Genomic DNA, 26,792 nt, shown 5'->3' with positions numbered 1-26,792 from the left:
CCCAATTCTGACTTGTGCTCTGATATCTGCTTCACTGATTTCTGCTCTCGGAAAATCCTGGGTTTTCTGCACATTAATACTAGAAGCTTATTACCTAAAATGGATCAGTTGAAAGTGTGGGTTCACAGCTCCAATCCAGACGTTTTGGTCATTACTGAGTCCTAAAGCAATGGGACTCCCTAAATCTTTCTCAGATTATTACCAATCCCACAAGGTATGACTCCAAACACCCAGAAAATGCTACTCTCCTTGATGTTATCCTCACAAATAATCCTGATAAGTCATTACAGAAAACACCAGACTGATGCCTATCTCTGATCACTGTTTTACAGCCTGCGTTCGTAATGGCTGCTCAGTTAAACTGCCTGTCCTGATTTTTCATAAACTTTATTGAGCAAGCCTTCCTTCATGAACTGGCCTCTGTAAATTGGTATAGAATCAGCGTGATCCCCTCTGTCGAAGACGCTTGGACCTTCTTTTTTTATATTTCCAGTGGTATTGTTAACAAACACGCCTCCATAAAGAAAATGAGAATTTTAAAGAGGTTCAGCCCCTGGTTCGACCATGATTTGGCAGAGTTACTCCACCTCAAGAATTCCATTTGCGAAAGGCACGCGCATATTCAGGCTGACTGGCTCTCGTTTAGGCAAATGAGAAATAAGTGCACTCAGGCTATCCGGAAGGCCAAAGTTAATTACTTTAAGGAGCAGTTATCTCTCTGTGGGTCTAACCCCAAGAAGCTCTGGAAAATGGTTCAAGGCCTGGAGAATTAATCCTCCTCCTCACAGCTGTCCATGTCCCTTAATGTTGATGATGTAATTGTCACTGACAAGGAGCACATTGCTGAGCTCTTTAATCACCACTTCATTAAGTCAGGATTCCTATTTGACTCAGCCATGCCTCCTTGCCCGTCCAACATTTCCTCATCTCCCACGACTTCTAATGCAACTAGCCCCGATGCTCCTCCCTCTTTTCCCATGCCCGCTACAAAGTTTCTCCCTGCAGGCAGTCACTGAGTCCGAGGTGCTAAAGGAGCTCCATAAACTTGACCCCAAAAAAACATCTGGGTCAGATGGTTTAGACCCTCTCTTCTTTAAGGTTGCTGCCCCTATCATCACCAAGCCTATCTCTGACCTTTTTGACTTGTCTCTCCTCTCTGGGGAGGTTCCTATTGCTTGGAAGGCAGCCACGTTGCGTCCTTTATTTAAAGGGGGAGATCAAGCTGATCTTAACTGTTATAGGCCAATTTCTATTTTGCCCTGTTTATCAAAAGTGTTGGAAAAAAATGCCAATAATCAACTGGCTGGCTTTCTTGATGTCTGTAGTATTCTCTCTGGTATGCATTCTGGTTTCCACTCAGTTTATGAATGTGTCACTGCAACCTTAAAGGTCCTAAATGATGTTACCATTGCCCTTGATTCTAAGCAATATTGTGCTGCTATTTTTATTGAGTTGGCCAAAGCTTTTGATATGGTAGATCATTCCATTCTTGTCGGCCAGCTAAGGAGTATTGGTGTCTCTGAGGGGTCTTTGGCCTGATTTGCTAACTACCTCTCTCAAAGAGTGCAGTGTATAAAGTCAGAAAATCTGCTGTCTCAGCCACTGCCTGTCACCAAGGGAGTACCCCAAGGCTCGATCCTAGTCCCCACACTCTTCTCAATATACATCAACAACATAGCTCAGGCAGTAGGAAGCTCTCTCATCCATTTATAAGCAGATGATACAGTATTATCCTCAGCTGGCGTTTTGTGTTAAACGCTCTACAACAAAGCTTTCTTAGTGTCCAACAAGCTTTCTCTGCCCTTAAGATTGTTCTGAACACCCCCAAAACAAATGTTATCTGGTTTGGTAAGAAGAATGCCCGTCTCCCCACCGATGTGATTACTACCTCTGAGGGTTTAGAGCTTGAGGTAGTCACCTCATACGAGTACTTGGGAGTATGGCTAGACGGTACACTGTCCTTCTCTCAGCACATATGAAAGCTGCAGGCTAAGGTTAAATCTAGACTTGGTTTCCTCTATCATAATCGCTCCTATTTATTATGGAGACGTAATTTATAGATCGGCAGGTAAGGGTGCTCTCAAGCGACAGGATGTTCTTTTCCACCAATGTTCCTTATAGGACACATCACTGCACTCTTTATTCCTCTGTAAACTGGTCATCTCTGTATACCTGTCGCAAGACCCACTGGTTGATGCTTATTTATAAAACCCTCTTAGGCCTCACTCCCCCCTATCTGAGATATCTACTGCAGCCCGCATCCTCCACATACAACACCCATTCTGCCAGTCACATCCTGTTAAAGGTCCCCAAAGCACACACATCCCTGGGTCGCTTGTCTTTTCAGTTCGCTGCAGCTGGAATGTGCTGCAAAAAACACACAAACTGGACAATTTTATCTCCATCTCTTCATTCAAAGACTCAATCATAGACACTCTTACTGACAGTTTTGGTTGCTTCGCGTAATGTATTGTTGTCTCTACCTTCTTGCCCTTTGTGCTGTTGTCTTTGCCTTATAATGTTTGTACCATGTTTTGTGCTGCTACCATGTTGTGCTGCAGCCATGTTGTGTTGCTACTATGCTGTGATGTCATGTGTTGCTGCCATGCTATGTTGTTGTCTTAGGTATCTCTTTATGTAGTGTTGTGGTGTCTCTCTTGTCGTGATGTGTGTTTTGTCCTGTTTTTATAAAAAATATACAGTATATTTTTAATCCCAGGCCCCGTCCCAGGCATTTTGGTAGGCCGTCATTGTAAATAAGAACTTTGTTCTTAACTGACTTGCCTAGTTAAATATAGGTTCTATTTCAAATTTGAATAAACAAAAGTGCATTTGAACGGCGTATGGTAGTTGGTGCCAGGCACACTGGTTTGAGTGTTCCTAATGTTTTGTACATATCTTTCCTGTATAGCTATGGTCAGTTGGTCTCTCTTTATATCTGCCTTTTGACTTCACCCTTTATCTTCTTCCTGTTTTTGCTCATCTCTCTCGAACCTTTCCATCTCATTTCCCCTATGTCAGTCAGTTGTCCTCTCTCCATAAAGCCCACTCTCTCAGGCGAAAGAAAAGACGCAATATGCTGGCCATCTTTGGTTTCCGTAGGAACCGCAACTCAACTCTCTCCAATCAGGGGCCAGAGTCTGGCGGAGATGGGTGTGGGGAGGAGTGTCACACTGTTGCCACGGCACCCACAGGGTTGGTGAATCCTCAGTATCACACATACACACACACACACACACACACACACACACACACACACACACACACACACACACAGGTAGTATGATATATAAAGCCGTGCAATCTACACAGCATGATTTATATCAGTGTCCCATGTAGATCCTCACTTTCACTTAATACACATGTTTACCCCTTACCTCTTTATGAATATGTATCACTCTCATTCACTCTCTCCTTCTCCCTCTACCTTTCATTCTCTCTCTGTCCCTCTGTTAGTATGATGAGCATTACGTGCATGCTCTGGGTACCCTGTGTGCTATTAGTCTAAATCAGTGCTGGGAAGCAGTTCTGTATTGACATGAGGAATGGTCATGCTGCCGGAGAGCACTGCAGATGTAGATGACACCAGTGTGTGTAAAACAGATGTAGATGACACCAGTGTGTGTAAAACAGATGTAGATGACACCAGTGTGTGTAAAACAGATGTAGATGACACCAGTGTGTATAAAACAGATGTAGATGACACCAGTGTGTATAAAACAGATGTAGATGACACCAGTGTGTGTAAAACAGATGTAGATGACACTAGTGTGTGTAAAACAGATGTAGATGACACCAGTGTGTATAAAACAGATGTAGATGACACCAGTGTGTATAAAACAGATGTAGATGACACCAGTGTGTGTAAAACAGATGTAGATGACACTAGTGTGTGTAAAACAGATGTAGATGACACCAGTGTGTATAAAACAGATGTAGATGACACTAGTGTGTGTAAAACAGATGTAAATCAAATCAAATCCAATTTTATTTGTCACATACACATGGTTAGCAGATGTTAATGCGAGTGTAGCGAAATGCTTGTGCTTCTAGTTCTGACAATGCAGTAATAACCAACAAGTAATCTAACTAACAATTCCAAAAAACGACTGTCTTATACACAGTGTAAGGGGATAAAGAATATGTACATAAAGATATATGAATGAGTGATGGTACAGAGCAGCATAGGCAAGATACAGTAGATGGTATCGAGTACAGTATATACATATGAGATGAGTATGTAAACAAAGTGGCATAGTTAAAGTGGCTAGTGATACATGTATTACATAAGGATGCAGTAGATGATATAGAGTACAGTATATATGTATACATATGAGATGAATAATGTAGGGTATGTAAACATTATATTAGGTAGCATTGTTTAAAGTGGCTAGTGATATATTTTACATCATTTCCCATCAATTCCCATTATTAAAGTGGCTGGAGTTGAGTCAGTGTGTTGGCAGCAGCCACTCAATGTTAGTGGTGGCTGTTTAACAGTCTAATGGCCTTGAGATAGAAGCTGTTTTTCAGTCTCTCGGTCCCAGCTTTGATGCACCTGTACTGACCTCGCCTTCTGGATGATAGCGGGGTGAACAGGCAGTGGCTCGGGTGGTTGTTGTCCTTGATGATCTTTATGGCCTTCCTGTAACATCGGGTGGTGTAGGTGTCCTGGAGGGCAGGTAGTTTGCCCCCGGTGATGCGTTGTGCAAACCTCACTACCCTCTGGAGAGCCTTACGGTTGTGGGCGGAGCAGTTGCCGTACAAGACGGTGATACAGCCCGCCAGGATGCTCTCGATTGTGCATCTGTAGAGGTTTGTGAGTGCTCTTGGTGACAAGCCAAATTTCTTCAGCCTCCTGAGTTTGAAGAGGCGCTGCTGCGCCTTCTTCACGATGCTGTCTGTGTGAGTGGACCAATTCAGTTTGTCTGTGATGTGTATGCCGAGGAACTTAAAACCAGTGTGTGTAAAACAGATGTAGATGACAGCTGTTGCCCTTCTCCCACTCAGATTATGAGATGCAACAGAATGATGGCAATGATGATGCAGTCTAATGAATAAATATGTTAAAAATTATGCAAGTCTAATATATTCTATCCCAATATTAAAACATTATTATAGCTTAGCCTGCTGGGTTAGAAAGCCTAAACAGGCCCCATTTGTTATCCACACCAAATCAAATACTATCCAGGGGGCACTCAGCAAATTCTTGGTTGACTCTCATTTTTTCTCTGACTGTCCCCTTTGCTCTTCTCTCTCTCAGGACAGCCACTGAGAATGTCTACACGCTGCTGCAGCCCCCTCGTTCTGCTGCCAGGGCCTGCTCTCCTGGTGAGGGGGCTGATGGGAAGGTGGAGGACCAGAGGGGGGAGGAGCCAGTAGGCCTGAGCCTGCAGCCACTGCAGAGCATACCACCACAGCCTGGCATGCCGGGCAGCAGACACCCCTTCTACTCACCCAGCCAGGTACAGTCTATGCTGTATCACTTGTGGTAGAAAATATTCATACCGGTTGATGAGTTCATGGTTATAATATCTCTTCTCATCTTTTCCTCTGTGTTATTTACAGCCATCAAAGCTAGAGACAGCGCACGAGCAACCTGCAGATACTGACAGACATTGGTCAGAGGACAGACAGGTGGACAGACAGTGGACAGAGGGGCTTCACACAGACAGAGAGAGGACATTAATAAGACCGGCTGACAGACACTCTGACCGGCACTGGACCGAGGACAAACTGTCAGACAAAACATGGACAGAGGGAAGAACAGCAGAGAGACAGATGGACAGATATTGGACAGAGAGCAGGCATGCAGATAAACTCATGGAAAGACAGTGGACAGTTGACAGACACACGCAGAGACAGATCGACAGACAGTTTGATCGAGATAGACAGTGGACGGTGAGCAGACAACAGACAGACAGAAAGTGGGCAGAGGGACGACTGACAGACATACAGATAGACAGACAGTGGATAGAGAGCAGGCAGTCAGGCAGACAGTCTGACAGACAAGCCCAGGGACAACATCTGGCTCAGAGGCCTCTGCCCCCTTACCCATCAGACAGGACTCCATCACCTAAAAGTGAGACTGACTCCCAGAAAAACATGGAGGCAACCGTGGACAGACAGAAGTACTCTGACACACAGACGGACAGACATCTGCACTCAGACACTGCTGTAGGACAGGTGGAAGGGTGGAGGGGTGGAGGAGGGGTTCCCCCTGGACGGGTTTCTATGAATGCATCTAAACCAGACCCTCCTCCCCAAAGCAGCAAACCCATCCAGTCCAAACTGAGACAGAGACATCTACAGGAGAGCTCTGGTACTGCACCTGTCTCTTACACATTGTTGTGTTGATTTAAAGGTGCAATATGCAGAAATCGCTCCGCCATTTCCTGGTTGCTAAAATTGGAATAGTTCGCATAATTTCAGTTTATGTGACAAAACAAACAAAGTGTACGGTTTGGTAAGATGATTCAGTGTAGAGAATTATTGTACCATCTAAACCGCTATAAAATATATTTTCAGCTGTTTGAAGCTGGTGTACAAAACCGAAAGTAAAAGACACAAAATTCAACCTAAGAAGGTGAAGCATAGAAATAATGCACATAAAACCTATCTACCGCTTCTTAGACTTGCTTTCAGTGAAAATGACAGATCTATAACTCACATTTCTATGTGAATTTAGTCCGGTCGCCCAGAAAGTTACATATTGCAGCTTTAATGATATTATTACTCCATCTTTATCTTCAGGTGCAGAGGAGGAAGCAGACGGAGATAGGGATGGTGGAAGAATGGAAAGGAAAGAGAGAGATCGAGGCAGAGATGCAGAGGGACAGCCACCTCCCATTCCTGAAAAGGTCTGTCTTTTCATATACTTCTGGTTGTCATATTTATGTGAATATAATAGTATACTGGCCAGTTCACGAAAATAGTTTGCTCCTACAGACAGTGAGTCACGTGACTGTGGCTTGCTATATAAAGCAGGCAGACAGGCGTCAAGGACTTCAGTTACTGTTCGATTGAACGTTAGAATGGGCTAAATGAGTTACCTAAGCAACATTGAGTGTGGTATGATCATCAGTGCCAGGCACGCCGGTTCCGGTAACTCAGAACCATACGGCCGAACGACAGTGTTTTGGGATTTACTGAGAATGGTGCGACAAACAAAATACGTCCGGTCAGCGGCAGTCCAGTGGGCGAAAACAGCTTGTTGATGAGAGGTCGAAAGAGAATGGCAAGAATCGTGCAAGCTAACAGGCAAAAAACGGCCCAGTACAACGGTGGTTCGCAGAATGGTATCTTGGAACGCAGAACTCACCGGTCCTTGTCACGGATGGGCTGTTGCAGCAGACGACCACACCGTGTTCCACTCCTATCAGCTAAAAAAAAGAAGGAGCGGCTCCAGTGGACACGCGGACACCAACACTGGACAATTGAGGAATGGAAATACATTGACTGCTCCATCAAATCCCGGTTCCTGTTGCACCATGCTAAGGGAAGCGTCAGGTTTTGGAGTAAGCAGCATGAGTCCATGGCCCCGTCCTGTCTGGTGTCAACGATACAGGCTGGTGCTGGTGGTGTAATGGTTTGGGGAATGTTTTCCTGGCACACGTTAGGTCCTTTGATACCAATTGAGAAACATTTCCATGCACCAAAGAATTCAGGCTATTCTGGAGACTAGATGGGTGTACTTAATAAACTGCCCACTGAGTGTATGTGTGGTTATGTTTAGATATTAATTGATAATTGTAATGATTTTGTGCCCCATTTATTTTCAGCCAAAGACATCCTATGTGTCTTCTCCAATTGAGTATGCCAATGAAAGGCCGATCCCACATCTTGCACCATCTGCATTCAACAAGCCAGTGCTGGGATTGGCTGACAGGGCTTTCAGTCAAGGTATTAACAAATTAAATCAATATCATTTTGTCGTTACAGTGTATGACAGTGTATGATTGACGGTGGTATATGGTGTGCAGGTGAGGAAGCAGTGAGACCTCAAGCCCCAGTGAAACCCCAGAGGAACAGAAAGGCTATGTCTTGTGACACAGGTACGTACACCTGTCAGCCTGTATGCGTCTGTCTGTCTGTCTGTCTGTCTGTCTGTCTGTCTGTCTGTCTGTCTGTCTGTCTGTCTTTCTGAATGTATGTATGTCTGTCTTTCCAATAGTTAGTCAGTATGCTTGTATTGATCCATGGGCGTGTGTTTGTGTGTGTTAATATGTGCCTCATGATCACACACTGTCTGACTGTTACCTTGTACAGTATTTCCTGTGTTCATTTACCCCAGGCACTGACAGGGATGCCCTAATAATCTCGAGAAGCCCCCAAATCGCAAACCTGTGAAAAAACCTAGACTACTCCAGAACAGAAACAAATCCTTGGACTATCCTGGTCTCTCTGCCTCTGTCGCTCTCTCTCTCTCTTTCTCTCTCTCTCTCTGCCTCTGTCTCTGTGAGAATGGGAGCATGTGTTTCCTCTCATACTTAATGCATAAAAACAGATGTTTCTTTGGATACAGCTATATTTGTGTGTTTTTGGTTTTACCATCATTGTGGGGACCAGAACTGTTCACAAGAATATGAATATCTGGGGACAAATGTGCGTGTGCGTGTGTGTGTGTGTGTGTGTGTGTGTGTGTGTGTGTGTGTGTGTGTGTGTGTGTGTCTCAGACTAAACAAAGCAAAGGTTTCAATCACCCCTTAGGTCGGAATAGAACTCAAACATGACTTCACTGTTGTTAATTATCTGATCAAATTGTGTCTAATGAGATGAATCAGTAATCAGGAATGTCTCTCGTTCTGTGCTCTCCCAGACAGCATCAACTCAGCGTCTGTTAACAGAGAGCTGTTGTAATGTCGATGGAATTAAGCTGCTTCAGACCAACCAACCAGAGGGTTGTCATGACAACTGGGCAGCATTTTGTCCGATGTGGAAGAGGAGAAATATGCGAGGGAGAAACTAGACTCTAGAGAGAGAGGGAACACACGAATACAGAGAGAGAAAGGGAGAGAGGGGGAGGGGAAGATAAATGTCTTAGAGTGCAAAATGATACGGACATCGCTAAGCATAACTTACCTACTGCGGTATTATTGGAACACACACATGCTATTCCTAGTCGGTCTCTGTCTGTCCCTTGCCCTCACTGTCTGCTTTCCTGTCATCTCAATGGAAACCTGCTGAACTGTTTTGCAGCTATTCGAATGGTGTTTGCTACTTTTGAAAAACTACTGAATTGTTGTCTGCACTTACAAAATGGCTAAAACACTGTCAATCTATAATGCTAAGGGGCCAAACATTGGAGCATTTTTGTTGTCATTATTGAGAGTTATACTTTATTTTGTATTTTTATTGTTTATGTAAACTAAGCTATGTGGCTAAGCTCGACTAAAGAAAGGAATGTGTCTATTAGAATGTTATTTCTAAATCTGCAATGCAATTTGACTGCTGTGAACGTTGATTGCCATAGTTGAAACTTGAGAATGAGTTGTTGCATATTATTAAATGAAATATTTATATCTAGTTCTGCTTTCATGGACTGAAAGGTAATATATTTTATAGAAAATTTCAAAAAAATAATATTGTATGAGTATACCCTATGAATGAATAAAAATTCTGTACTGGAATACACACTGAGAATGTCATCTTTTTGTGGTTTGGTTCATAATAGGATAATAAAGGGAGGTAAACGATTTTACCTTCCAAACTGCGTTCACTATGCTGTTTAACCACAGAATTACCACTCTGGGTTATAATACTTTAACCAGCAGGGTGGCAGCTACATTAGGCCTCCTGTAATTATCCCTAACAGCAGGTGGCGACCAACCCCAACAAATGAAAGGCGGACCTCTCAGCAACAGAAAGACTCATAATCTAGAACACCAAACACGTGAGCTGCTGAGAAGCAGTCTTGCTGGTTGTCATTAGCAACCATGTCATGGCCCTATTTCTGAAGATGGTGGAATGAGTCAAATATGGGCTTTGGCTGGCTGGTGTGCTAAGTACTAATGAGCTATTCATATGGAAATGTAATGAAAAGCTGCTTCTTCAAACTCTGTAATTAAAACTTGAAAATACGCTTCTACCACTGTGCCAACAGATATAGAATCCTAAATTGATCACTCTTGTTGCTGAGAATTTTCCTCCACTGCAGGACATGCAGATGAGCTTCGTTATTTATATAAATTCCTACTTAAAACCCACACTAATCAATGGTGATATTAACAGTTTCGCACTTTTCATGTAGCCTACTTTTGGCCAGCTAGTAGCCTAACCACCGATACTAAAACATTCAAATGCTGTTGCTGCAGGATTATTTTTCCGTGGTCAGATTAAGATCCCACACCTGTAACTTCTCATATCGTTGAATCTGTGTCTGATGATTCAATGCATTATTTTGTCGATAACTGTTTTATGCCATAGATATTTATGTGTGATTGTAGTTGTTTGAAATGCATTTCCACACTCCTGTGGACTGTCTTCATGGGGTGGATGGTGGAGTGGGTGGGAGGAGGCCCGACAGACAAAAGACACAGGATCTTATATTGATCTATTTTATCATTGGCTTTCATGCACCTGGCAGTTAATCATCGGGATTAGAAAGAAAAACACTTACTTTAATATCCTCTCTTGGATATGTTGACTTAATTTGACTGTCTGGGCTTATTGTCCTACCGTTTATCAATACATTTACCCCCCAAAAATATATATATATTTTTTTAAATAAAAATGTTTAAAAATCCTGTATTTGAATATCAAATCATTTCTGGGTAACAATGAAGTACCTTACTGTAATAGTTTTCAAAAAAAAGTGGTCAAAAAGAAACCAAATTTGGGGGGGGCAGAAAAATATTTCTCAAGCAAAAATGTCAGGACTGTCTGGGAGTGGTCTGAGTAGGGAGGGGAAGGTGGTGCATTAACCAAAGTGTGGATCAATCCACCAGGGCAGAAGGGCATAATGGGAGGAAAATGTAGCCTAACCTGAAAACTAGCTGTTATTGGTAGAGATGTTTGGAACTGGTCTATTAACTTTTATGCAACTCCACCCAAAACCTACTGATTAAAATGTCCTGTGTTGATTGTATTTTCAACCGGAAACTATCAGGAAATAACAGCTGAAATGATCAGGCCTCTCCAGAAGGTTTGTATGAAACATAGTAAAAGTAGAAGAGAATAGGAAAAACAGTTTGTGGTGTTTTAAGGACAATATAGGAAATACAATAGGTGTGAAAATGTTTAGCAATTCAATTTCAGCCTGAAAGCATTTTTTATTCAAAATTTAAAAAAAATTATTTGGTTGGCTTGACACTTTATATACACTGAACAAAAAATGTACATGCAACAATTTCAAAGATTTTACTGAGTTACAGTTCATATAAGGAAGTACAGATGACTGGGAATACTGATATGCACCTGCTCCTTACAGATACCTTAAAAAAAGGAATGGGCATGGATCAGAAAATCTGTCAGTATCTAATGTGACCACCATTTTCCTCGTGCAGTGCGACACATCTTCTTCGCGTAGAGTTGATCAGACTGTTGATTGTGGCCTGTGGAATGTTGTCCCACTCCTCTTCAATGGCTGTGCAAAGTTGCTGGATATTGGTGGGAACTGGAACACGCTGTTGTACACGTTGATCCCAAACATGCTCAATGGGTGACATGTCTTGTGAATATGCCATAGAAGAACTGAGACATTTTCAGCTTACAGGTATTGTGTACAGATCCTTGCGACATGGGCCACCACATTATCATGCTGAAACATGAGGTGATGGCAGCGGATAAATGGCATGACAATGGAGCTCAGGATCTCATCACGGTATCGCTGTGCATTCAAATTGCCAAAATGCAATTCTGGGGCACTTTGTTCAACCATGGGGCACTTTGTTCACGTTGACATCAGAAAACCGCTTGCCCACATGACACCACACATGCTATCTGCTATCTGCCCGGTTCAGTTGAAACCGGGATTCATCCATGAAGAGCACACTTCTCCAGTGTACCGGTGACCATCGAGTCGGTTATGACGCCGAACTGCAGTCAAGTCAATGATGACGAGCACGCAGATGAGCTTTCCTGAGATGGTTTCTGACAGTTTTGCAGAAATTCTTTGGTTGTGCAAAACAACCGTTTCATCAGCTGTCCTGGTGGCTGGTCTCAGACGATCCCGCAGGTGAAAAAGCCAGATGTGGAGGTCCTGGGCTGGCGTGGTTTCATGTGGTTTGCTCTTGTGAGGCTGGTTGGACGTTCTGCCAAATTCTCTAAAACGACATTGGATGCGGTTTATGGTAGAAAAATGTACATTCAATATTTTGGCAACAGCTCTGGTGGAAATTCCTGCAATCAGCATGCCAATTGCACGCTCTGTCAAAACTTGAGACATCTGTGGCATTGTGTCGTGATAAAACGACTCAACTAATATTTCTATATATTGTGTATGCTTTAAACAAAAAGTTTTTACTCAAACCAACCATGTGTCGGATTGGACCTGTATGTTTGACACTCCTGCTCTAGAGACTACCCTTCTTACCTCTTCAAAGTAGGAGGATGCATATGCAAATAAAAGACGACTGGTCATTTGTCAGAATAATTACATCATGTGGGCCAAAAAGTCCATCCCAACTGAACAGGCAAAAATTTCACTAAAAGGTCCTTATCATAATGTTCACAATTTCAGTGTGTTATTTTGGCCTCATATTGTGGAAATAAAAATGGAAAAAAACACTTTTTGACTGTGCTGCCCCTTTACACTGCCAGTAAAGTGCTGAAGCAATCAAGATTACTATGAGCGGAATTGTTAGATACTCCACCTGAAATTGGAAAAATGTGTCACCTCCTCATGCCCACTGGTGCACCATTGCCTGACTCATAGTAAATGACATGTTGTACCTTTTCATAATAGGGCCCTATAGACCCAGAGTAAAGAGAAATGGCAGCCAAGGACTGATGTGTGTGATCGGTTGTGGTCAATAGTTTACAGTAGACACTATAGTGTGTGTGTCTGAGTGCCACCCTCGCCCCCGCTGTGTCAGAGTCTGACAGGTCTCACATGTGTTGATTCCCTCCACACAGAGCTGACGCCCCCTCGGCTGAAAAGACTACCGGTAATCACAATTATTATCAGACTTTAAATACCGCTATCACAATTCTCTGCAATTACTATTGAGTTCCTGTCACCCTGTGTATATACAGTATTACCTTCAGCCCCAAATGTAGTGCCACGCATTTAGGATTACTTTCTCTGTTTTTTCTCAATCGGTTTTTCAGAACTTTGTGTTGAGTTTGTTGTACAGTATTATGTGTATGTCTTAAAGTTATTATAAAGTGATATAAATATGTCTGTACAGAATTAATCTATCTCCCTAGCATTACAAGACCATAATGTGCGTATTATACCAAATGCACTATATATACAAAAGTATGTGGACACCGTTTCAAATTAGTGGATTAGGCTATTTCAGCCACACCTGTTGCTGACAGGTGTATAAAACCGAGCACACAGCAATGCAATCTCCATAGACAAACATTGGCAGAAGAATGGCCTTCCTGAAGAGCTCAGTGACTTTCAACGTGGCACCGTCATAGTATGCCATCTTTCCAACACGTCAGTTCGTCAAATTTCTGCCCTGCTAAAGCTGCTCAGGTCAACTGTAAGTGCTGTTATTGTGAAATGGAAACTTCTAGGCACAACAACTACTCAGCCGCGAAGTGGTAGGCCACACAAGATCACAGAACGGGATAGATGAGTGCTGAAGTGCGTAGCGCATAAAAATTGTCTGTCCTCAGTTGCAACACTGACTACTGAGTTCCAAACTGCCTTTGGAAGAAACGTCAGCACAATATCTGTTTGTCGGTAGATTCATGAAATAGGTTTCCATGGCCGAGCAGCAGCACACAAGCCTAAGATCACCATGTGCAATGCCAAGCATCGGCTGGAGTGGTGTAAAGCTCCCTGCCATTGGACTCTGGAGCAGCGGAAACGCGTGCTCTGAAGTGATGCATCACGCTTCACCATCTGGCAGTCCGACGGACGAATCTGGGTTTTGCAGATGCTAGGAGAACGCTGCATAGTGCCAACTGTAGAGTTTTGTAAAGGAGGAATAATGGTCTGAGACTGTTTTTCATGCTTTTTGGGCTAGGCCCCTTAGTTCCAATAAAGGGAAATCTTAACACTACATCTTAAAATCTTAACACTATATAATGACATTCTAGACAATTTTGTGCTTCCAACTTTGTGGCAACAGTTTGGGGAAGAACCTTTCCTGTTTCAGCATGACAATGCCCCCGTGCACAAAGTGAGGTCCATATAGAAATGGTTTGTCGAGATCGGTGTGAAAGAACTTGACCGGCCTGCACAGAGCCCTGACCTCAACCCCATCGAATACCTTTGGGATGAATTGGAACGCCGACCGCGAGCCAGACCTAATCGCCCAACATCAGTGCCCGACCTCACTAATGGTCTTGTGGCAAAATGGAAGCAAGTCCCCACAGCAATGTGGAAAGCCTTCCCAGAAGACTGGAGGCTGTTATAGCAGCAAAGGGGGGACCAACTCCATATTAATGCCCATGATTTTGGAATGAGATGTGTCGACGAGACTACTTTTGTAGTGTATTTTGAGTTCTGAAAGGCTTTACAGGGTTGCATGAATATGTTCCAGTGTAATCCCAAAAACTAGCGAGGGAGGGGTAACGGAAGGGAGCGATGAAGGGAAGGGAGGAAAGATAGAGGAGGAGGGGAGGATGGAGGAGGACTAGGGAGGGGAGAGAATTAACAGATATAGTGCCATCTCTCAGTTTGGGAGAGCCACTTAGTATCGACCACCTTAATCCCTTCATCCCTCTCTTCCTTCTTATCCCTCTTTACCTCTGTCTCTGTATCTGTCTACTCACTCACTCTCTCTCTCTCTCTCTCTCTCTCTCTCTCTCTCTCTGTCTGTCTGTCTCCCCCTCTCTTTCCTTTATGTGTCTGTATTTTTGTCTATTCAGATGAGTCTTTTTAATGCCTATGTTTGTGTGGCTGTTCAGATCCAGCCCTGTAGCCTTCTGTATACTGCTGAAATGTTGTAGTTGTTAAGCTATCCATAGCCATTCTCTAACTGGCACATATAATTCTCCAGGGAGGAGATGGTCGGCTAGGGTCATTCATCTATTCAGGCGGAACTAATGGTAATTTGTGGTACAGGAATTGCTGTTCTCTGCAAGTATGCGAATTAAAATGAAGAGTGGTTGCCATGGCAAAAAAATGGAAAAGGTGCGTTGCAGCATACAGTAGGTCATCTGTGATGACTACACACAGTATGTCACTACGGTCCATAGACCAGGTACAGATATTTAGAAATTCATTGTTGGTAAGTTTTAGAATCAAGAGAAATGAAATTAGGAGCCTTCACATCTAATAGAAACACATGTTAAAACTAGTAACATGATCGTGATTAATATTGGACTGAAGTATTGACACTTCAGGTGGGGGGGAGCAATAGTCGTTGGAGGGGGGGCTGCTGACAGCTTAAAGACGCTTTAATAAAGCGTGGGTATCTGTTAATCTGATGCCAGTTACAGAAGCAGAATCAGCTCTCTAATCCATTGACTAGTCTGATAATCCCACTCACAACGAGACCTCACTCATTAAGTAAACAAGTAAACACACACACACACACAGACAGACAAACAAAACATACTGTTGAAACTGATGCCAGACAGCTCATGGTACCAGTACTGTGTGGAACCGTTTTAGGCATTGGTAACTCTCACGTCTAAGAATTGGGGTGAAATCAATTAATCCTAATTGGAATCTACCCATAATACTGTCTGTGAGAAAAGGGGGTGGGGGGGGAGGAGGGAGAATTAAATGGGAAAGATACAGTGGGGCTTAACAGTTGAAGTGGTGGATTAGATCTATTTTACAATAATACTGAGATTAGACACAGACACACAGGGGAGGGAGGGAGATGGACTATAAACAACTGTTGCATCAGTGAATAATCCATAAAATAAAGAACTGGAACAGGAGAACAAATTGTAAAAACTTTAGGGTAAACCATTCATTATTTGTAGTAGAACATTATCTGACTGTGTACCTGACATTCACCTGTGTTTCCTGTGCGTTGTTTTACAGTGCACTGTTGTCCTCAATATTGTTGTGGACTCAGGATATAGTAGGAGAGGGATGGACAGAGAAAAATATATACAGAGACATAATAAACAGTCATTTTCATGTCTCAAAGAAAGAATAGGGTTAAGGCAGGTTATACTGCGTGCATGGGAAGTGAGATAGAGAGTGAAGGAGGCAGATCCTGCGAGGGAGGTGCCCTGTTCCGTGTAAGCCTGCTTCTTGTAACAGAGTTAGTCAGGATTAGGACATGTATCTGTGGGATCAGAGGGAGTTAGAGGGTCCCTCCAGACCAAAACCTCACACCATCTGTCTCAGTCAGTGCCCTGCCCTGCTCAAAAACAGGCCAAATCGCTATTTTACTCCCTGAAGTCCCTCTGCCTCCATTCTCCGTTTTCTCTACTATCCTTTTGACCCTTTGACCCAGGACAGGAGCTGTTTTATCGTATTAGGGTAAACAAACTGAGGTGGCTGTGGGGTTGGGGTGCTTCACTGGCTCTGTGGCAGGAAGAGCAACCCGCTCGTGTGGCTAATTATTGCCCTAGGCCGAAGCCTGGCCCTCAACCACACAACACAAAGAGCCGTGAAATACCTACTACACATATTACACTCAAAACTGCATATGCCAAACCCGAGTGTGATTATTACAGTAACTTATGTGGATAGCAGCTCAGACTGCTCCATTTTCAGTGACTCAATAGAAAAACCATAAGTGGCTCCTTTGCTATCATCATTTTAGAGGGGTGCAGCAGCATCACTTCTGAAAGTTAGCCAGCTGACATTGATAAACACGCAGATATAGCCCTACATTTTCCGGTTTAAAAAATGGGAAAATGTTATATGGGTGGTTGGGAGCATTGAGTCGGTTACCGTTTCAATCTCTTCATAGATTCATAAATAAGAGGTTATTTCAGGATAGCTGGCTTATTCATTGATGATAAATCACCGTAACCAACCATCGCTGCGGTAGACTACCTGCAGGTGAGGAATCGGAGCATCTGAAAGGTAGCACAATGTTTTGAATCAGCTGAGGGGGATTGAGAGAAATTGATAGCCTCACTCTATTAAAGCACTGCTGGAGTGTTGCTGTTCAGATGAAAGTGATCAGAACAAGGGATTTTTACAAAGGAGAGAAAGATACATGTCAGTTGGTTATGGGCTGAAACAGAGTCAGCTATTGAGGTGTCTGTACGCGGTATCATACTGTATGTGAGTTGTGATGTCTGAGTTATGTTGATGATTACACCACAAGTTTGCATTTCCTGCTCTGCCGGACAATTCTTAGCAACAAAATAGTGATCAAATGAAGATCCTGCTTCTGTATTTGGCATGAAGAATGAGGTAAGTTCCTCTGTACCTCTCTTTGTCCCGCAGACTCATGGGAGGCCCTGTTGGTTTAACCACTAAGCTTTCCCCCCGGAAACATAGATGACGGGAGATAGCGAGGGAGAGATAGAAGAAGAGGGGAGGGGGGGGGGGGGGGGGGGTGTATGTCAATTTGTAACTGTTATTGCCGTTCTAGAGATAGTAGGATTGTCTCTGGTGGCTGTATTTTCACCACAAGGCCCAATATCTGATTGATAAATAGATAACATAATTTAATGTTAGTGTTGGATGGAGTTGAACGATAAAAATCTATGTGTGTGCGTCCTTTCGTTTTTTGTGTGTGGGTGTCTGTGTGTCCAAGCCTGTCGCACTATGTATTGGTTTTGTTTATACCCTCCAGATCAGATTTGAGCAGACAATATTAACTCACTGATTACTTAACGAGACATTACTAAGACACAGACTCCAGATCAGATTTGAGCAGACAATATTAACTCACTGATTACTTAACGAGACATTACTAAGACACAGACTCCGGATCAGATTTGAGCAGACAATATTAACTCACTGATTACTTAACGAGACATTACTAAGACACAGACTCCAGATCAGATTTGAGCAGACAATATTAACTCACTGATTACTTAACGAGACATTACTAAGACACAGACTCCAGATCAGATTTGAGCAGACAATATTAACTCACTGATTACTTAACGAGACATTACTAAGACACAGACTCCGGATCAGATTTGAGCAGACAATATTAACTCACTGATTACTTAACGAGACATTACTAAGACACAGACTCCGGATCAGATTTGAGCAGACAATATTAACTCACTGATTACTTAACGAGACATTACTAAGACACAGACTCCAGATCAACGAGTTGAGATTCAGAGGATCATGAAAAAGGGTTTGTTATGCATTTCTCCGCTTGATGAATTTCAAAGGGGAAAACTGAAAACTGCTCTGTTTCTGAGGCTAATTCCAAGAGACAAGGGAGTGTGAGGGGACATGGGGGTGTGAGGGGACATGGGGGTGTGAGGGGACATGGGGGCAGGGACAGACAAAGACATGGATCATGCCCAGATACCTGTATTATTATATCACTTGTCAGTTCCTTTGGTATCTTCGAGTTGACTTTTTCATGTAGAAAATCAAAGAATTATTTGAAGAGAATTGACGTCATTTCCACTACTCCATCTACTCCACAAAACCGCATTTTATGATAATCCAATAGGGTCGTTCTTGAATTGTGTGTGTGCGCGTGTATGTAGAGTTGGCTAGGGGGATGGGTGTAGGTGCCTAGGTGTATGTTGCGGAGAGAGAGAGAGAGAGAGAGAGAGAGAGAGAGAGAGAGAGTGAGAGAGAGAGAGAGAGAGAGAGAGACATTTGAACCATGTTTGCAGAGAGCCATGGCTTTAGAGAGGGATATAGGGGTGAGAGAGAACAGGGGAGCGTGACGAAGAGAGGGAGAAAAGGATTTGCAACAGAGAGGAGAGAGAGGGGGCAGTGATACTCAGTGACAGAGTACCATATACACTCACATGCGCACACACCCTCTCTCTCTTTTTTTTCGCTCTCTCTGTGTACGCGTGTCTGTAAATCACTCATTCAGTTTAGTCACTGTTGTGGGGGGAAATGGTGAGAGGACCTCCAAACCTATCATCCAGTCTATGACCTACGGTAAGAACTGGTTTTCAACCTGTCTGTCTCTACACATCCTTTTCTCATTCCCCCTCATCACTCTCTCTTTCGGGGCTTTATCTCTCCCTAGTTCTATTCTACTCTTTTCTCTCTCTTTCCCCATGTCTCTCTTTCTTTCTGTCCGTTCTTTCTCCCTCTACTCTGGGCCGAAGCCAGGTTGAGGCCTCTGGGGCGCCCCATCACAGTTTGCTCTCTCTCTGTCACGGTCCATTGGGGACATCAGGGGGTACAATTCATGTGTTGAGCATTGGAGTGGAACCAGTAGAAACATCTGTCTGACATGAGTTATCATTATTCATTTGACATTAATGACGATGTTCATCATCAGTATAATCAGTGCTGTTACTGATTATTTGTTGTAGAAATAGTGGGTGATGGTGTCCTATTCATTTTGTGGTTGTTGTTCCTGAATCTTATTTCAAATGTACTCATTTAGCACTGTATTTAGAAATAGGCACGCGTACATGATCAGGCAGCTTTTCAGTTTGTTTATGTACTTGTTTTGTGGTAGTTAGCCAACAGTCGAAGTTTCAAAACGTTCTAACATGAAAAAGAATGCAGAAAGATGGAGCGTCTCTGTCTGAATTGAATATCTTTTGACATGTTCAGTGAATGTTGGAGAATGCCTTTGAGGTCTCCTGCTGTAAGACTGTTTGTTGTCCTGTAATTCATATTTATTCACAAAATATCCAGGTAAGTTATCTGCACTGTATAAAGTGTTTCTTAGTTCAATTTCCCTTAAGGAATAAAACAGCAGAGAAAAGTTACAGGGCTTCATTCATTCGCAAACGTTGCTTTGAAACGTTTTTAAAAAAATAATGTATCGGACACTATTCAATCTGTATCGTTGAAGCGGTACAGATTGCTCGATATACATTTGAAGGTAATTCCGGATTGAGTCAATATATGCAGCGTTTATTGTGAATGTGGTCTCCGCTAACACAGGAACATAGCGTTTAAATGTAAATCACGCGGTACCAGGCCTTCTTAACTAGCACTCGTATTTTACCTCCCCATGCAAACTTTTTCCTCATGTGGGTGCTAGCAAGCTAACAAGCATACTAGGTACTGCTAGTTATAAACAACCAATCTAAAGGGCTGGAAGCTTTAGTGAGCTTCGATTGGGAAAATAGCGCTGTGACATCACGTAGTATTTGCATAAAGTTCAGCTTTCCCTAACTTTGGTTCCGCCCTGGTCATGCTCCCTCGCCAATACTCGCATCGCCCAATGGTCCCCCCGCCCACTTCGTTTCCCTCCAGTGAAAATGAATGGAGCCTCCATTGTTTCATCGCCCTCCTCATGTTATATTAACATGTACTGTCATGTTTAACTTCAGCGATACGGATTGAAAAGAGCCCGACATTTCATGGGCTTGGAAATCTCCTTTGATATTGGGAATGCTAATGCTAGTGAATGTGTTTTGTAAAATGTAAATATACTTTGACTTGTTAGGTTATGAAATGAATGAGGTGTCTTTCAATTACGAACATTCTGAAGCCGTGAGATGGGGTAGAAGTGATATTATATTGCAGTTCATTATCTTGAGCAGGGTGTCCCAAACTCACTCCTGCCCCCAGTGTGCACGCTCTGGTTTTTGCCCTAGAACTACACAGCTGATTCAAATCATCAAAGCTTGATGAGGAGTTGGTCATTTGAATCAGCTGTGTAGTGATAGGGCTAAAAAACGAACCGTGCACCCAGGGGTGGCCCCGGGACCGAGTTTAGGAAACTCTGATCTAGAGTGCACTGTGTTTGCTGGTTTGTCCCCGAAATTCAGATAGCATTGAAATGACAGACAGCAAGACTCAGTGAAAAAGATTAGTGGGACTTGACTATGGTCAATTATTTCATTATCACACCATTCCAGTCATGTGATGTTACACATGGTGTCAAAAAAAACAAAGTCTCTATTGTTTGATAAAGCCTATATCAGACATTGGTCTTTGCTGCTTAATAGCATGTTTATGACTGGTATATAGTAGGAGTGTTAGTCATATAGTAAGACAAGAATGTAAGACACATTTCTATAAAATATAATTGCTATCAGTGGGTAGACGTAGGACAGGTAGATATGGATATGGATCAGTGTGTATGTGGGTGTATGTGTCTCTAGGGGGGACAATGGGGATCTGGTGAGGATTATTTGCTTAATACTTCAACATACAAACAGACCATTGGACACATACTCACACCGGAGAACAGCACTACCTAACATACTGCTGTAGAATCACTTCATTGAGTGCACAGGGTGACAGTTCTGATTTCTCTACTTTCTGGAAAGTTGGTATAATTGTTTTGTAACTGGTTTATTACTTGTACATGCTGACAAATTGTAAGACATACAGAAAGAGGTCTGGTGAAGAGGTCATTGGCAGTATGACGTGTTCAATTCTGTTCTTCCGTCTATGGCCAGATTGTTGTTCTTGTGTTTGTTTCCCACATCCTGTCCTCTTCTCTGTCCTATTGATGTTATCTTGACCTCAGTTCCTGTCTACCTAACACATAGAGATGACTTTGTACCAACTTTGAGAGAACAATCATCTATGCCATTTTCTCTCTCTCACAAGGACACAGGAAGACTGATTTTTCCACAGAGGACATTCGTCAGTCAGTCCATAACTGGACACCAGGGCTATCTGAGAGTCTGGAGGCATCAGGCCTGTGGTTGTGTATGGACTGCTGCTGCACTAAAACAGAGAGGTGGATTAACACACAACCCTGACACACGGACAAACTCAGTCTGTTCCCAAAGCGGTGGCCATGTCGTCTCCCTCTCTTCCCATGCCCTCCCTCCCCCCCAGTCCACTGGCCATGGAGTACCTCAATGACTTTGACCTCCTCAAGTTTGAGGTGAAGCCTGACAGTCCTCCTCTTCCTCCCTCCTGTACGCTCCCCAAGTCTGGCCTCCCCCTCGATCCCTCCAGTTCCCCCGGCCCCTACACCAACCACCCTCCCCAGGACTCCAGCCTCAGCTCCAGCCCATACAACTCCCTGCCCCCCTCTCCAACGCTGAGCGATGCCCACCCACCTCCCTCAGCCTCCTCCTCCCTCTCTTCTTCCTCCTCCTCCTCCATCTCCTTTCCCCTGTCCATCTCAAACAGCTACACCTCTGGCATCAGTTCGGGCTCTCAGGGGAATATGCAGGGTAGCCCCTCCCATGGGGGTGCCCAAGGTCCTAACCCTGCTTCTTTGGAAGACCTGATCTGGCTGGCAGCACTGCAGCAACAGTTTGGAGGGGAGCCGGGGGGGCCTGCATCCCTGTTGGGGGCATTGGGAGGAGGGCCAGAGCGGGGAGACAGAGAGAGGGGGCCGGTTGGCAGCTTCCTGGGCTGTGAGGACGCAGTGGAGGCTCTACTGAACTCTGCTGCTGCAGCTGTTAGCTCGCAGGTATGTAACACTGTCCAACTTGTCTAAGGATGTCTGTAAATAATATGTTGTTATTCTCTTCTGATAGTGGGTTCGTAATAACATGTATAGACTATAATCAGTGTTTCTATTTCTCTCTCTCAACCTCTTTCCAACCCTCCACTACATCTCTTCTCTCTCTCAGTTTCCAGTGCTTTCCCAGAGTTCCAGCAGTAACCTCGGGGATTCAGGAAGTGACAGTGGAGGTGACATCTCCTGCTCCAAGGGGACAGATATGTGCCACCGTCCACTCCTCTACCTCTCCTCTGGCCCCCAATCACTCCCTAACGCCAACCCTTCCACGGCAACCTACCCACAACCCCAGAGCCCCTCTGGCCGACTTCATCACCATCACCCACATCATCATCATCACCACCCTCACCACCCCATGCATGGCCATCATCTTCACCATCATCATCACCTCCAAGTAATTGATGGGGTCAGGGGGCGTGACAGTATGCAACAAAAGATGGTAGAATAACTGAGATAAGTGTCACTGTGGGAAGGCTAGCAACAATAGTACAACACCGGTTGGAGCTGGAGCATATGGGAGAGGCGAGGGAGAGGTGATAGAGGGATCATGCTGTAAGGGATTGGGATTAAACCATTAGAACATGATTATGGGTGCATGTCGTGTACCTGCTATAAGTATTGAAAGCATGCCTCAACGCTGAGATGACAATGAGTTTGGCTGAAGACCTTACATGTTTAAAAATGCATTACTTGTCCTGCAGGGGCAAGTGCAGAATATGGAATTAAATGTAATAATAGATGCATGTATTTGTAATGCGTCAACATTGATAAATGAACTGTGTTAAAGCTAACACTTACTAGGCTACATCAATTATTCCAGGGTCTCCCCTGGCTTTGCAAGAGTAAAGGGTGCTGTGTGTGGGGCTGCTAGTGCTGCTGTATATGGTTCAGTACTGTACTATAGCTGCATTCCCCGTCCAGGTGACTGAGAGAATCTCTATGTACAGTGTGTGAAGCACAGGGTGAGCTTATGATAATATCTGCTATTATTGCCGTGTATAATCCTGATCACTGTCACTCACACTCAGTCAGATTACCTGACAGATTATGGACATGTGCGGCCAAAATGTGCCTCCTGACACAAACAGTTAGGCACACTCACATCACACACACACAACCACATATGCACAACTCAGACACACACACACAAACAATCACAGAATCATTCTTAAATAGACGAGCAGACTGTAATCTAATATCAGTATTACGTATAGGCCTATTTATAACTAGTCCACCATACCAGCTACATCGTATTTCCTACTATACGTAAGTCAGACAAACATGTTTAAGTCCTCTCCACAACTGAAATTCATGTCAACATTTTGAAGTAAGCATCTCTCTCCACCTCTCCCTGTGTGCAGTGTGGTGGGGTGGATGAACGTTTCTCGGACGAGCAGCTAGTGAGCCTGTCAGTGCGGGAGCTGAACAGACACCTGCGTGGTGTCAGTAAGGACGAGGTGGTGCGTCTCAAGCAGAAACGCCGTACGCTAAAGAACCGAGGCTACGCCCAGTCCTGCCGCTACAAACGCTTGCAGCACCGCCACGCACTGGAGTCCGAGAAACACGTCCTCACACAACAGGTAGGATACACACACACAATAACAACAACACACCATTGCCAACAACTCCAAAATAATAGCTCTAAGAACTCTCTAATCTCTCTGTCTCTCTCCTGTCTGTCTCTCTCCTGTCTGTCTCTCTCCTGTCTGTCTCTCTCCTGTCTGTCTCTCTCCCCTCTGTCTCACTCCTGTCTGTCTCTTTTCTGTCTGTCTCTCTCCTCTCTGTCTCTCTCCTGTCTGTCTCTCTCCTGTCTGTCTCTCTGCTGTCTGTCTCTCTCCTCTCTGCCTCTCTCCTCTTTTTCTCTCTCCTGTCTGTCTCTTTTCTGTCTGTCTCTCTCCTGCCTGTCTCCCTTCACTCTGCCTCTCTCCTCTCTGTCTCTCTCCTGTCTGTCTCTTTTCTGTCTGTCTCTCTCCTGTCTGTCTCCCTCCACTCTGTCTCTCTCCTGTCTGTCTCTCTCCTGACTGTCTCTTTTCTATCTGTCTCTCTCATCTCTGCCTCTCTCCTCTCTGTCTCTCTCCTGTCTGTCTCTCTCCTCAGTTGGAACAACTACAGTGTGAGCTCTCTCGGGTGCTGAGAGAAAGGGACGCCTACAAGGCTCGCTATGAGAAGCTCATCAGTACAAACAAGGCTCAACCTACCCGCGCCAACAACTCCCCCTCACCACCCCCTGATTACTTCCTCTGAGGATATACCCATGGTGGAGGACAAAAAAGTGAGAGATGTGAGCGGTGTGTGAAAGAGGAGGTCAGCCTAAATAAGGCTGTCACTGAGTAATCAGACTTGGGGAGGAAGTGAGGGAGGGTTTGGTGTGTGTTTGCGTGTGTGAAGGTTGGCAGATGGGTAGTGGGGTTAGGACAAGGTCCTATATGACTGTCAAATTAGCCCGCTGAGCAATCAGGTGGACTGTTAACTAAGGGTTAGAATCGATCCCTATATTTCTTAATAAACAGGACTAATGGTGAAAACTGATATCACTGTGACGTTCATAGTAGCACAAAGACCCAATGAGACATTTTCAGGATGCATCCTGCGCTGGTGAAATCAGGGCATTGAAGGACACAGGTCATCCTCAGACTGACCAATGCGAAACCAAGGGCTTGTCTTCAATAAAAAGCTCCATTGTATAATTCATCCGCCCCTATCAACTGATCTATGCATATTTCTTTCAAGCAGAACAAATGAAAAGATGAACTTATGTCCAGACAATGGATGGGTTGAATCCATTCCCTGACAACACACTGATAACACCCAACACAGTGTGATGGTGTAGGTCCGCTGGGCTCATTGGAAACCCAAAAGTCTGAGCAGTGCAGTGGTGCAGGATGTGTGGGGGTGTAGGATGATCTTCAAGTGTCCATGACATGCAGTTGTACTCACCAGCTAATATTTCACAGTTGCCTACCAAGACGTTTTTACTCACCAAGACATGTTACTCACTATCACATTTGAAAGAAGAAGAATCATAGAAAAAGAATGTACAAGGATCATTTTCCTGAGAGTATTATTGTGGTTGTGCTAAATGAATATGGAGATACACTCATGTATAGACGTTATGCATTTAGAAAAAGGATGCAAACGAATCCATACTTTGCTTGTTGAAAATAACAAAACTATGACAATGAAGAATAATTGCGGTGTGCTATCTGTGATTGGTGTTTTGTTTCAAGAGGACGAACGGACATCCCAAGAGAGCTCTTCTGTCAACTTGTACTGTAGGAACTCCACAATCAATCAGCTTTCCCACTAAGACGTGAAGCAAGAGACTGTGGTTGATGTAGTTGTTGTGGTCAATTTGGTACAAAGAAAATCCACAAAAAAGGCAGAGTGCAAAATGATATGTGTGACTGTGTACTGTCTTCCAACTTTGATATTACAATCTAGGGTGTGCTGAAAACACTTTTGTAAGAGAGCGACGACCATAATGCAACAAGCACCACAGAGCTGGACACTGTGGATTCTCAAAGACTGGGGTGAAATGCAAGAAAATGCAGACATTCAGAGACATCTCGTGAAATTTGACCAGGATGGCGACATTAGAGCTGTTTGTTTTGGCTAGGTGTAGGTTAATTAAGTGATTTATCTGTTTTATTTATTCACAGTATTTATTCATTGTTTATTTATGTACCAATTCTTACTATTTTAATTTGACTGGTTTACAATTTCATCTACAAGCTTTAGTGTGTACTTTTATTTCCAAGCAGGATAAATCAATACTTCAATTCTCTTTTTGATTATTTTCAACAGTTGGAATACAATCATTATTGCCATCATGGCTTATGCTCCTGTTGTAGTGTGGTTTCCTATGAAATAAAGACAATATTTTTACCATCCTTGGTAGCTATGTTTCCTTTCCACTGCTTCTCTGAATGTCTCTCTTTGTCTCCGTTTCACTTGTGCTTTAAACACCTAGTAATCCCTCCCTCGATCCCTTCTCTGTTCCTCCCACTTTTCCAATCTCCTGTAGACCTGTTCTATTTACTTCATCCACTCTTCCATCTCCCTCTCCCTCTATCTCTCTGTCATTCTGTGTCCATCTATAGAGAGGCAGTGACCCTGGTTGAGCTCTGTTTGGGATGACCTCACCCTTGGCCCTGCCTCCCTCTCTGTGTCTCTCGCTCACTCTCTGGCCTGTATAATAGGGAC

General features: G+C 43.7%; 2 protein-coding genes across 7 annotated transcripts in view; both read left to right on the top strand.

Moving 5' to 3' along the window:
- The window catches only part of LOC109898040 (capping protein, Arp2/3 and myosin-I linker protein 3), a 48,739-nt gene extending 39,106 nt beyond the window's left edge, over window positions 1–9,633 (top strand). The window contains exons 33-39 of one of the 5 annotated variants that reach the window (XM_020492794.2): window positions 3,022–3,195; window positions 5,264–5,465; window positions 5,569–6,322; window positions 6,754–6,860; window positions 7,782–7,902; window positions 7,983–8,054; window positions 8,819–9,633. In XM_020492794.2, coding sequence (XP_020348383.1) covers window positions 3,022–3,195; window positions 5,264–5,465; window positions 5,569–6,322; window positions 6,754–6,860; window positions 7,782–7,902; window positions 7,983–8,054; window positions 8,819–8,859 — 1,471 coding nt within the window. In that variant the 3' untranslated portion in view covers window positions 8,860–9,633. Of the gene's footprint in view, window positions 1–3,021; window positions 3,196–5,263; window positions 5,466–5,568; window positions 6,323–6,753; window positions 6,861–7,781; window positions 7,903–7,941; window positions 8,055–8,293 lie in introns of all 5 variants that reach the window. The other 4 variants (XM_031833532.1, XR_004211191.1, XR_004211190.1 and 1 more) reach the window with 4 other exon arrangements.
- Window positions 9,634–18,969: 9,336 nt separating this feature from the next.
- LOC109897197 (transcription factor MafA-like) lies at window positions 18,970–26,479 on the top strand. Of its 2 annotated transcripts, XM_031833530.1 has the most exons (5): window positions 18,970–19,129; window positions 21,719–22,538; window positions 22,702–22,983; window positions 23,951–24,169; window positions 24,687–26,479. In XM_031833530.1, exons 2-5 carry the CDS (start codon window positions 21,912–21,914, stop codon window positions 24,831–24,833), a joined length of 1,275 nt encoding a protein of 424 aa, XP_031689390.1. In that variant the 5' UTR covers window positions 18,970–19,129; window positions 21,719–21,911; the 3' UTR covers window positions 24,834–26,479. The 2 variants fall into 2 exon arrangements, with proteins under 2 accessions (XP_031689390.1, XP_031689391.1); XM_031833531.1 differs by lacking the exon at window positions 18,970–19,129 and having other exon boundaries at window positions 19,369–22,538.
- The last annotated feature ends 313 nt before the right edge of the window (window positions 26,480–26,792 follow it).

The sequence above is a fragment of the Oncorhynchus kisutch genome, linkage group LG10, assembly GCF_002021735.2.
Source record: "Oncorhynchus kisutch isolate 150728-3 linkage group LG10, Okis_V2, whole genome shotgun sequence".
NCBI lineage: Eukaryota > Metazoa > Chordata > Actinopteri > Salmoniformes > Salmonidae > Oncorhynchus > Oncorhynchus kisutch.
This window is presented reverse-complemented; position numbering and strand designations above follow the sequence as displayed.